The 12768-nt window shown below is 37.7% G+C and overlaps 1 protein-coding gene across 11 annotated transcripts in view; it reads right to left on the bottom strand.

Moving 5' to 3' along the window:
• Nucleotides 1-12768, bottom strand: part of brip1 (BRCA1 interacting helicase 1) — a 53789-nt gene that overhangs the window by 24486 nt on the left and 16535 nt on the right. For all 11 annotated transcript variants that reach the window (XM_052576930.1, XM_052576928.1, XM_052576920.1 and 8 more), the window contains exons 15-18: nucleotides 5159-5330; nucleotides 4964-5085; nucleotides 240-352; nucleotides 56-138 (exon numbers count right to left, since the gene is read on the bottom strand). In XM_052576930.1, the coding sequence (XP_052432890.1) occupies nucleotides 56-138; nucleotides 240-352; nucleotides 4964-5085; nucleotides 5159-5330 (490 nt within the window). The remainder of the gene's footprint in view (nucleotides 1-55; nucleotides 139-239; nucleotides 353-4963; nucleotides 5086-5158; nucleotides 5331-12768) is intronic.

Genomic DNA, 12768 nt, shown 5'->3' with positions numbered 1-12768 from the left:
TGGGTGTCACAAAGGGGCAATCATTTTTAGCACTTTTAGACCATTATTAATTTACCTGTGATGTATTTGTTCGGGTTGGTCCTAAACCGGTCATCAACCAGTATAAGTGCCCCCCAGTCATTCCGATGTCGTATACACCTATGAGGGCAGCAAACACCAAATTGGTCTATAAAGATTTGTACCTTGTCAGAGAAATACATATGTGTAAATACCAACTGTAAAATTCATGTGGCTCTGACCTTCCGAGTGCCTGGTTTAGTGCCCGATATGCCTGAATCTCGTACCAGCGCCCACCAGGCAGAAGCCCTCGTGACTTGGCATGCTTGTCATTGTATTTCATCTTTAGTTCAACCTGCAATGAAAAAAAAAAAAAATTGGACCAAAATAACTCCTATAAAAACTTTAAACATAGAATTTCAGGAGATGGTAAGGGTAAAATAAAAATGATCACTGGATGAGCATAAGCTGCATAAAATATTAAGACAACTGTAGGGTCAGAAGAGTTACTGGAATTTCTGTTTTTATTCAACAAGGGTTCATTAAATTGATAAAATAAAACTGACAGTAAATACATTTATAATGTTACAAAAGATTTCTTCTTTTTAAATGTCTCTTTAAACTTTCTATTTATTAAGGAATCCTGAAAAAAGTATCACTGCTTCCACAAAAATATCAAACAGCACAGTTATTTTCAACATGAATAAAAAAAAAATCAACAACTGAAATATTTCTCAAGGATTATGCGACACCGAGGAGACTGGAGTAATGTCTGATGAAACTCAGATTTGCCACAACTAGAATAAATGAAATATTATAATATATTTAAATAAAAAACTAATTTTAAAAATTATACAATTTCACAATATTGATTTTACTACATTTTTGATCAAATAAATGCAGTCTTGGAGAGATTCCTTTTAAAAACAAAATCTTACAGACTCAAATCTTTTAATGGTAGTCTATGCACATACATTTTACTGACTTTTCTCTATTCTGTCTATTTTATAAGCCTGGAAAACACTATTTTAAACTTCTGATGAACAGCCTGAGCAAAATAAACAAACAGTATTGGATAAGCACTGTATAGTGGTAAATTTACATGTCTTCTAAATGGAAGGTCGGTAATTTTGGCAATTCATGAGGCAATCCTGAGGCATTGTGATTAACCTAGACCTACTTTCTTCCGTGAAACCCAAAAGACTTACAAGTTGAAAATGACAGTACACTGACAGAATTTTGCTCTTGTTCAAATAAAGATTCTATTTTAAACTATCAAAGAAGACAGTATTCATCTTCACCAACTCATTCTTAATTCTTCAGTAGACCCAAAAGCCCACAGCTGGGAATCGGGCAGCTGCACCACCACCGTGCCGCTCATATAGAACTAATTAGATTAACACTGGCAGGAGGTAGGGCTGGCGAGCAGTGATCTGCAGAGAGCAAAACTCCCCTGAAGATGACACCCTGGGCCTGAAGTGCTTTCATACTCGCCTGCCCACACCCGCTGATCCATTGCAAAGAGGCGGAAGAAAGAGGCCACCAGACAATAGGCATCTGCCTTGCCATAAAAATGCCAAGGAGGCATCCATCAATTTTCACCCACTGTCCTCACGGTTTTAACGCTAACCTTTTTGAATTGACAAGTGAAAAGTTCAAATACCTTCAGATGGGACAGGATGGCCAAAGCCTAAACTATTTGTGACAGGTACTGTGTTTTCAGATGCCACAACCTGCACGAGGGCATGACCGTCGCAGGTAAGGCTTGTCTCTTGTACACATCAACTCTGCGTCATCCCCGATGTTGTCACACACCTTAATCAGGAATATTTAGAAACACATGGACACGTTGACATACACATGGGGCTGAACTGAAGAGCAAACACTTCAGCATGACCGAATCCACAATCTGATGCACGATCTCAATCTCTAACCCAGTGGAAGGGTTAAAAGCATCTGGATAGAGATCCTGTTGTCAACTAAAGGCCGCTACCCCGAGGCGAACTGTCATATAAATCCAATCAGAGTCTATTTCACTATCAAGGCCCTTCACCTCCCGGTATCATGTCAACACTCAATCCGACATGACAGCTTGCATATGTGAAAAAGCCAATTCTCGCTGCTAGCCAAATCTCCTCAATGTGCAAGAAACCGCAAGCTGGAAGGGATTACGTAAAATGTCAGGAGATAGCCCACTCTCACATCAGCTTCAACCTCCGTACCTGTTCATCCTTAAAAACAGACATTTGACCAAGAGGCATGCATTACAGCGGAGCGGAACACTGTCGCCGCCGTGCCGGTCACCGAGATCTCGTAGCCTGCTGTCTGTCCGTGTTAGGAAACAGCAGAGCGCGTCACACTAAGAGTCCTCGGCTCCGTAATAAAAAGGAAAATCAAAGAGAAGCGACATACAACATTCCACGCAAACCTTTACAATTTAACACACTTTCCATGGTCTTGCAAAAGCTGTTCATTAGGCATTGAGACACGGCATCAGCTGGAATAGTCCTTTTACTGCCTTTTAAATCGGAGATTATTTTTCTTAGCGAAACAAAACATGTTCCCTCCAGTTTTTATGTTCACCAGAGGCTATTTTTATGTGTGCACCATTGGCTTTCAATGCTTTAGACTGTTTAAAGTTCACCTTTGATCTGGTTCCCAATAACGGACTAATAAAAGCGATAGTCTCGTTTCAGAGGCACTTTAATAGCTTTTCTGTCTATCTGGGAAGACTGTGCAGGCATCGACACAACAGGAACTCTACTCTGACTGGAGAGTAGAAAGTTAAGCTACAAGTCGCAATGAATTCAAGCATGTGCGTACCTTTCTGAAAGCTTGAAATGAACAATAAGTTCAATACTTTAGTGTCAATACTTTAGTGTCAGTGTCCTCTCATTCCTTTGCATTAATAGGGTCATATTCTAGATATCCCCAGGGGTCATCTCCACCTCCCATGCACCCAAAAGCTTACATGCAGGCTGTCAGTATATATAAACATTGTTGTGTTGTTATTGTTGAGTAAACTGTTGTTTCCTAGTATCCATAAAACGCTTGCATAAAATGGATTTCCATGACCTTGCCAGTCATTTGTGATTACAGAATAAAGACTCGTTTTAATAATTTAGATTCAGACACATTCTGGAAACTGAATCATTTATCATTCTGGAAACTGAATCATTTATCATTCTGGAAACTGATTTGACCAATTCCAGTCTGCTCAAAAGAACAATTCAATGACAATTGGAAAATCATTAAGGCTTGCAAATTAAATTAAAGAGGTCGATGATGCGATTTAATTTTTTCCTTTCTCTTTGGAGTGTTTCACGCTCTTGGTGCAGAAAGAAGATCTGTAAAGTTGCAAAGACTAAAGTCTCGAATCCAAGGAGTTATTTTTTATAAAATTTAAGTCAGCCACGCCCTCCTAAAACGGCTCGTTTTAACACATCCCCACATGTTTGTGTCACGATGTGGGAATATTTGCATAACACCACCTAAATGTTCACACAACGAAAGAAGGTGTAACTTTTATTCTTGTTGTTGCCAGTGCTGCAATGTTGTGGAGACGCTGTGTGTTTCATTGTGAAAGTGAAACTACTCTGTTTGGTCTTTCAAAAGAGGACACAACTAGAAAATTAAACGTTAAATTGTGTTCCAGAACAGTTCAACCCAAATTCTGTTTAGGGTTAAATACTGAGTGTGTACAATTAATCAAATTTCTAATTGCAATTACAATTATGGATTCCACAATTACGTAATCGTTCAAAGCTGCAAATAGTCGTTCAAAGTCCACTGAAACCTGAAAAAAATGTTGAAATTTAAAAAGATGTGTTGAAGATAACGTGGAGAAAGACTTATTCCCCCACTGCAAAAATAATTCTAATTTCACAAGTAGCAAAGGTTTCAGCAAACTCTCTTCTCTGTTTAGGATAAGAAAGAGCCAAAAGTCCTTCACCATCCTTCATCTTTTAACCTGCACTAGGCAAACGAGGCAAAGCATCACCTGTGTCGATGGGGGATGTATTGAGGGGAAATCAATGGCAGCAAACAAACACATTTGAGTGCGGTCAACCACTTCATGTGGCATTTGAGACAAGGAGAAGCATTACGGTTGGCCAGGTGCACTAGAAACCCCTGCCTCCTTGCTCCTCACCCCCTCTGGCACATCAACTCATCACTTGTACGCAACAAGCCACATGATTAAAATCTACCTCAGAACCCTCCAAAACTCATCCAAAATGGCAAACTCAATCGGACTCCACTGGAGCAGAAGTGAAAAAAAAATCAAAGGCCTTCCCCAGAGGTAAGGGTACAACCACGCCAACAGCTTCTGCTAAGGTGAAGGGCTTGGAAGTGTCAATCATCTGTACATATCCCCATGGTGACAGACCCAGTTAGCAGAGCTTCAACATACTCTGACAGCAAGGTAGACAGAGGGGGAAGCTTAAAGGTCAGGTCTATCTGCCACGGACAGGCAGAACACAGCACAATTACTATTGAATTCATTTACCGATCACACAAAGTAACTTTTTAAAAACATGAACACATATGAGGGTTCAAATGAGGATGTAAATGAAAAAGAAAATTCAATCGGTTTATAAAAAGATTAGGTGAGCCAAGCAAAATTCCTCTCCTAATAGGAACCTCTACCATCAGTTCACAGCTCACTGAAGCCACTTAGATGGTTTTGAATTATCTTGAACGATGCCCCCCACCAAAAAAAACCTCACATCCAGTTGACTAGAATATTTAATAAAGCAAAAAACTTTTCAAGGTCAAGAATTGTAGTGACTTCAGGAATAATGCAAATATGATGGCATGCTTTATTAAAGAATTCCATTAATTAAATTACTATTTTTGATAGATTTGAACATGGCTCATTAGATCGATTAAAATTGAGAAACTTCATAGACATGCCAAATACAGTATATGCAATTATAATTGTCATAGGATATTTGCAGACCATCACCTGCAGGTCTTTGATATTGGGGAACGGGATACCAATGGTGACCACTGCTCTGGCATTATCATCAGTGAAGTCTAACCCCTCGCTAACCTTCCCTCTGCAAACCGCAACCAGCAGTGCTCCGTCTGGTAAAATAAATCATAATCAACACACAGCCAACACATTTAAACAAGGCATTTGGAATGAATCAACACTAACCTCTGTTTTCACTGTTGGCTGCTGTTCCTCTGATGGCCTTGTAGTATGTCAGCAGCAACTCATCAAAATCACCCTTGCCACCACCACGTGGCTCTGTAATTACAGTCTTCCGCTCCTCAAGCTTGTCCCACAGACCTGTGTTCATCCAGCGGTCCCTCAGTTTATCTAACATCTTATAAAAACACAAAAAACATAACATAACATATTAACAATTTATTATTTGTAACGGACCCCCAAGACAATCAAGACAATGTGATATGTTTTACAATGCAATATGCATTTAGTAGTCATTATTGGTACATACTGTAATATTCAGTCTATAATAATATGCAAGTTCAATGGGTCACCATCATTTTTATTCCTGTTCTGACACAACACATTAGTAATTAGTGTAGAGTAATAATAGCAGTGAGCTAGAAGGGTAAACAGGGATTCTTTTAATAACAAACATAATGAAAACCAAATTCTGGAACGCAAATGTCTGATTCAAAACTGCAGCATTCATGTGGCACCCATTAAAATAAAAAAACAAGACCCAGTTGAAAGAGGAATGTCTGAACCCTGGGTTGCCCAGTAATTCATAGTTTAATAAATACAGACCTCCTGTTTGCACTGTAAACAATTTGCTGGTTTGGAACTTTTTTCTTTTTCGTATTTTAATGAATAATGGAATACGCTGCTCAGGCAGATTACACTGCACTCTAAAAGCCTGAGAACAAAGCATCACAGCAAGACACAGGATGTTTTCTCTAGTTCTCATTACTCAGAGCAGATAAACTGCAAGTTTAAACTTAGTTCATAATTAAAATCACTGTTACATTGCTATTGTTAGTGCAAAAAAGTCAGTAACTCCCAAAGGGGGAACACTGATCTAAAAGCTCTTCCACACAGAGAGCAACTCTTGTCTCTGCTGTACACATTTTCCTCTTGAATAGGCATGCCTTTACAATCCAGGCAAATCTTCACTGGCTTGGAAATGTGTTAGAAGGGTCAAACAAAAGTTCTGATTGTAATCAGCAAATAACTTCACATGACTACAGGAATTTGTGGCTTCATTCAGATAAACAATTACATAAGCACTAGAGAAGTGCCTTAAGGCTAAGTATTAGGATCAATGCACTTTTTTATAGTTTAGAAGACACAAAACCTAAGCATGACCAGACTTCAATGAAGACAATAAATTAATCTCAATTAATAACATTAGAGGTCGATTTTTTGGCCGATACCGATAGCAAGGTTGGACCACACTGTCCAATACCGACTAATTAACCGATAAGTTTTTAAAATGCATAAAAAAAAAAAAAAAAAAAAACGAAACAAAAAAATGAATAAATAAATAAAAAACGGTACTGAACCATACTAATAGTAATAATAATAATAACAGTAATAGTAAATGTTGAAATTACCACACTCTAATAGGGCCCTATGAAAACAGTAAATTTTTTCCTAAATTTTATTTCATTTATTTCCATATTCTGTTATTTAATTTTTCTGGATTCTGTTTTTTTCCATTTTAATTGTACTCCACTCCTTTTTAATTGTTAAATTAAAGTTTATTAATCATAAAGTAAGTCTAATTAAATAAAATCATTAAACTTATATATACATTTTCAAATCAATTTAATAAAAGTTTAATAAAAATTACATGATTAGGGCCCTATGAAATTTTTTTTTTTTCACCACATTTTTTATTGTTACCAAATTGTTTTAGCATGTCTAATTATTTGAAAGCATGAAACAACTTTATTTTTTCTCAAAGAAGCCTAATAATTTTTTTCCCTCAAAAATTCTGTGTGTATTTAAATTTGTATTGTTTTCAAATCAAGGCATGAAACATTAATTTTATTTAAATACTTACTTAAAATTCAGCAAACTTTTTTTTTTAGCAAACAAAGGGGATTTACTATTCAATATAAAACATGGAAGAAATGTTGTGCGATTATTCTTTTAAAAATAATGTTTGTTTTATTTTAGTAGTAGTAATAGGCTATGTACATTCTACTGAAAAATAGACTTCATAAACCAGACTTTTGTTTTGACAGGTTGCAAACTAAATGAATACAATTCTTTCTTTGTTCATGTGATATGATGCTTTTGCTCAAATCAAATGGTCAAATGCTCATGAAGTGACTCTCAGAGCAGTTCTGGAGAAGTTCTTCGTGTTTTTTAGTCCTCATTTAGTGACGCTGAAATCACCGCGAGTGTCACACGCTAAACTGTGAATTCCGTTTTTATGAATGGATTTCACGATTCCATCCACGTTTTCTGCATCACGGAAAATATAGAGCCTTACAATTATACCAGCACAATGTTTACTCTTGCACTATAACTGCATCTATTATTTACCAATTAATGATCATCTAATCAAAATAAAAGAGCAGCGCTGAGTCTCACCTGTATCACACACACTCCGGACTAGGGCTGTCACTTTTGTGAAAAAAACATTTTTGATTTTTAAGACACAAATGTTCATTGAATCAACTGTAAAATTGATTTTCCATGTCTAAAAAAAAGACGTTTCCTTTTTCAACGTCAAATAACGGATGAACGTAAAGAGAGCGCTGGAAACGCACAAGTCAGCAATATTTCTTATTTATTGCCATGAAGTTTCGTGCAGAATAACAAACAGCAACAGGAGTGCAAATTCTCAAAAAAATATATGTGCAGGGGGACGGCTGCCATAACAAAATTAAAACATCACTGCAGGCTTCAACACGGCTGAATTTATGATTTAGGCAATTCAGAAATCTCCCAGATTATTTGAAATAATGATCAATCCATTTTAAACAACTTCTCAAAAAATGAAACTTTAAATGGACTTGAGAACAGGCCATGTGTGTTTTTTATTGAATGTAACCGACACTTAGGCTAGGAGGCACTATGCAGGCATAATGAAATGCTCAAAAAGGCTAGGGACATTACAAATTTATTGGACAGGAAAACAAGTCGATCAACGTTTCGGGGTCCAGAGCAGAGCGTTTTTTATTCACTATATGTCCAGCTGTTGAGAAGACGCGCTCCGACAGCACTGATGTCCCAGGGACACTCAGGTACAGCTGCTGAAGGTGGGGATATTACTGGCAATTTTCCACCACAAAAGCCGGTCACTGTCAGCTTGCAATGGTCCTTTTCATAACTCAGAATCTCCTGTAACTAGATGCGCGAATGAGGCGAATTTGCGTCTACTGCACCGCGAGACCTCCAGACGCGAGTAAACGTGTCTTTACATTGACTTAACATTGAAATCATTCGCACCAAACACTTTATTCACGTTTGGTGTGAACGCAGCATAAGAGGTAGCTTTCGACGTCACTGGGTCTTATAGGCATGTAAAATTGCTGGTATTTTCTGTCTAGCATTCGCAATCCATACAGCACTTTCGGGAATTTTTATTTTCTTTTTCTGATTGTGAGTTTTTTACATCTATTTTTTTTTTGTTTAATTCTTTTAAAATTAATACTGTACATATTTGGTTAAAATCGATTCCCTATTTTCATTTTTGAAACTTTTTTTTTGGTTGGTCCGATCGATTGTGCAATCGATTTTCGAACTAAAAGTGAAAGCCCTACTCCGGACGCTCGAGTTCAACACGAGTAGTGCTCTAAAACTGTTTATTTATTCACCAAACGGACACAAGTTTACTTCAAGAATGAACAATGAGGCATAGATAAGTTTGAAGTTCAGTGTTTAAAAAAACGGAGCAAACAGAAAGAGCTATCTATATTATAGCTCTATAAATGAAACATCCAGACTATATTAGAGCCAAATAAAGACGAACGTTTAGATGGAAATGCTCGATATATAATTCATTATGTACATTAACAACAATTCGTGGCGAATATAATGTAATTTAAAGGAAAACTATGTGAATGGCGGTCTGAAGCGTGGCAGTATTTTCTGTCTGATGATCGCTCTGTTCAGTGTGCAGCGTCATGTTTCTAAACAGACAGCACGTGCTGTCAGTGATTTCTGCCACTACAGGCCACTCTCGCACTGTATATTGAAAACAGAGCCTTATCAGCCACTCCAGCAACGGACGAAACGCGGAAAACTATCGGCATGGATTTTTGCAGATAACCGATTGTTCAAGCAATCAACTATCAGTGCCGATTAATCAGCAAAACCGATAAATCGGTCTACCTTTAAATAACATCACCTAGCATCTCACCTAAAGTGGCTGAGACTTCTGCACTATGAAAACAACTTTACGCAATGATGTTGCTGTGAAGTGAAGCAAGCACCAATTTCATCAGGTCTGTGCTTATAAGAACAAACCAGCCACTTGTCTTCAATAAAACATGACATTTGTGCTGAAGATGCAACAGCCCATTAACCGTACTGTTTCAAACACTAACAGTAAACCAATTGTCCCACATTTGCTTCAAATCCAATAAGAATAAAAGGTGAATTATTAATGCTCTCTCTCAGTAGAATGCCCAAAGAATAAAACAGCACATTATACACCCTGTACTTGGCGGAAATTCAGATTTCTGAGGAAGAGTTCATAACAGGAGGAGGACAAAAAATGGATACATGGATGGTCATTTCGATGGATACAACTGATGGGTTTGGAAGATGTATTCGGCATCCTGAATTTACCTTAAGGGTCAACATTATTAATTTGTGCTTGATCTGAAGTGTAACCTGATGATGACCTGAGCATAACCTGATTATAAAATGCTGGTCCTTAAAAGACAGGGACACATGCAAGCACAGAGACTCCTTGTATAATCTTGTTGTTTATATTCCCAGAGCTGTAATTTGTAAGGCCTTATAAAAGCGGGCGAAATACAATACAGTGCCACTCCAGGAGTCCCTTGGCTCAAAGGGTAATGGTCCTAATGCTTTTATCTCACAGACACTGTGAGTAAACATCACTCTATGTCTGCTTCTATGCAGTCATTTTATTACAGGCACATTTTCCACATCCCTCATCTTGACAGACTAGAGCCATAGTTTGAAAACCAAAAGGCAACCCAGTCAGCAGTGAGCTAGAAACTCAAGATTATCGCCAGCTGTTGAATTCTAGACTCATTACAGACTTCATATTTTTCAAGAATAATTAGCTCCTTTTTAATTTGTTATATGGAATTTAAGTTGAATTTGGCCACAGGAAGATGAATATTAATGTAAACTGAATAAAAAAAATAAAATAATAATAATAATTATATATATATATATATATATATATATATATATATATATATATAGTGTATCTTATCTGTCGTATCCATCTATCTAATATAGATAGTATCACTTGTATCACCAGTGTCTATCCTATATACAGTTAACTATCCATCCATCCATTTTATCCCCAGTATACCCATAACACCTCACATTTGATTTGAATAAATGGACAGCATCCAATGTTGCCAAATGAAATTAATTAGCCACTGCAAGTGTGCACTTGTGTTTTAAGATGTTAGGACAAGGAATGGGAGTTTGTGGGGGTGGTGGTGATGGGATGAGCACACAGCCTTCATGCCTAATTCATAGGCATTATCTGACAAGAGCAGCGCTGTTTCCACAGGGCCTAGACCAGGAGACAGCAGAATGAAAATGTCAATCTGCACACTTGGCTGAGGCTCAGGTGCATAAACATGTCAGAAGTGACCCTACACCATCCCTCTCCGAGGTCAGTGACAGTGCCATCAAACAGATGGCGTGCTCAAAAACGACATGAACGCACTAATACCAAACAAACTCCAACAAATGATAAGAGGCATTTAACCTCATGCAGTCATTTCATTGTGTACATATGTAGAATGACTGCTTAATATCAGATTAAAAAAAGGTTTGAAGTGCTAATATAATGATTTCCAATGATAATATTACAGTGAGAGTGCTTTACAACGAAGTACTAGGCTACATTTAACCATCAGTATGAGTGTATGAGGTGTACGCAGCCCCATTTCTGACACCTTGTCTCTCACACTGCTCCCAAGGGCTGGAGCACACAACATCAGTGACCCACTCTCATGTCTTATTCAAGGCACCATTACAGCAGAACAGAAACTCACATCTTCACAACTCTGTGGCAGGCTAGCATTATCTGCAACAGATCAAGAACAGACACATTGTTCACAAAGTCAATTATATTTACTAAGAGGTGACTCTCAGATGATCATGTAGGCTACATAAAATGGAGACATAAGTGAATCAAATGTCATGTACCTTAAGTCAATCCATTTCACTATAAGTTGGGTACCAATGCCTGTAGCCTGTTACAACAATAAATAACAAAACTTTATAGTAAATTAGGTTTAGTTTTTTAATGGTTCCATCTCCCCTTGTATTCACCCTCTATTCACTCAATTGATGTTTTGTCTGTGTCTATAAACCACTTGCCATTTTTCATAAAATGAGTCTTAACATTGGTGATTAACATCACGCACAAAAAAGATAAACAAACAAGCAAACACAATACTGTTAAATGGAATGCTTAGATTAAAACTATTTGATTTAAAAATAACACAATCTAACAATATCTAGCTGGATCAATCAATATTTTATCAGAAATATTTAGAAAATCTATTTTAGCAGGACATGTATTGATTCACTATTAAAATTTCTAAGTAACAAAGTGGTGGTTAAACAGCCATAATTCTTAAAAAAGACACCAAATTGGGGCAAGTGGAGTGTCAGTGGGTTTGATCGATCTTAATCGCAGTAAATCCCTACTCTGACTACTGGGAATAATCAAACTGTTTGTGTACATGTGAATGTTGCTGTCCTTGACAGTAAAGAGCCAAATGTCACATCTCAGAGATGTCTGCACAAGACTGGATTAACATTTAGAAAAGCTGTTGATAAAACAAAGTGGAGTGAAGTCTATCTAGCGAACATCCACAGGCACAACAAAAGGTGAATAATTCATTGTGGTTAGTCGACTAAATATATGCATCACTCAGCTTGTGTCACCATGCTAGATTAAGTCGACCGGATGCAGTCCTCCGAGGGGAGATTGTGGTGAGGTGGTACTGCGAGGAACAACTGCATTCTCTCTCTCACGCTCTCATTTTCCTCTGTCACCTACACTGCTCTTTATCTATTTTCCTCCAACCTTGACGCCATTCTGTCATGTGGCAACACATTGCTGTTTTTTATTTGCAAAAGGCCTCTAAATAATGGACAAACTTGGTTGTAGGGTGGCATAAATGAAACATAGGGCCCTGGTGGCAGCAGAAGACGTGTAGCTACTGTAAATAATTCAGCTGTCAAATATCACAGTGACGATCACGCCAAGGAAGGAGCAGAGTGGCGCCCCTGCCGCCTGCCTGCAAGCACCCACACTCTTCAGCGCTGATGTGGAGCAGGCCATTAGTGGGAGGCCAACAGTGAGAACTGAACTCCAGATAAAGAACAAGATCTGCTGAAGTATGGATCTGTTGTTATCTAATAAATAGCTATAGCTGGAATAAGGGCTTGCCTCACTAATGGACAGCTTCAAGAAAGAGAGTTACACACTCTACACTGGCACGACAGCATAGTACATAAACATTTACTTTGATACACATCTGACATGGATGGAGTTTGAGCAGAACAATCACACTTAGTGATGGGAAACAGCACTGCTCCTAATATATGGTCCATTTATGTAAAAATTCCAA

The sequence above is a fragment of the Carassius gibelio genome, chromosome B15, assembly GCF_023724105.1.
Source record: "Carassius gibelio isolate Cgi1373 ecotype wild population from Czech Republic chromosome B15, carGib1.2-hapl.c, whole genome shotgun sequence".
Taxonomy (NCBI): domain Eukaryota; kingdom Metazoa; phylum Chordata; class Actinopteri; order Cypriniformes; family Cyprinidae; genus Carassius; species Carassius gibelio.
Note: the sequence above shows the minus strand (reverse complement) of the source record. Positions and strands in the feature narration are given on the sequence as shown.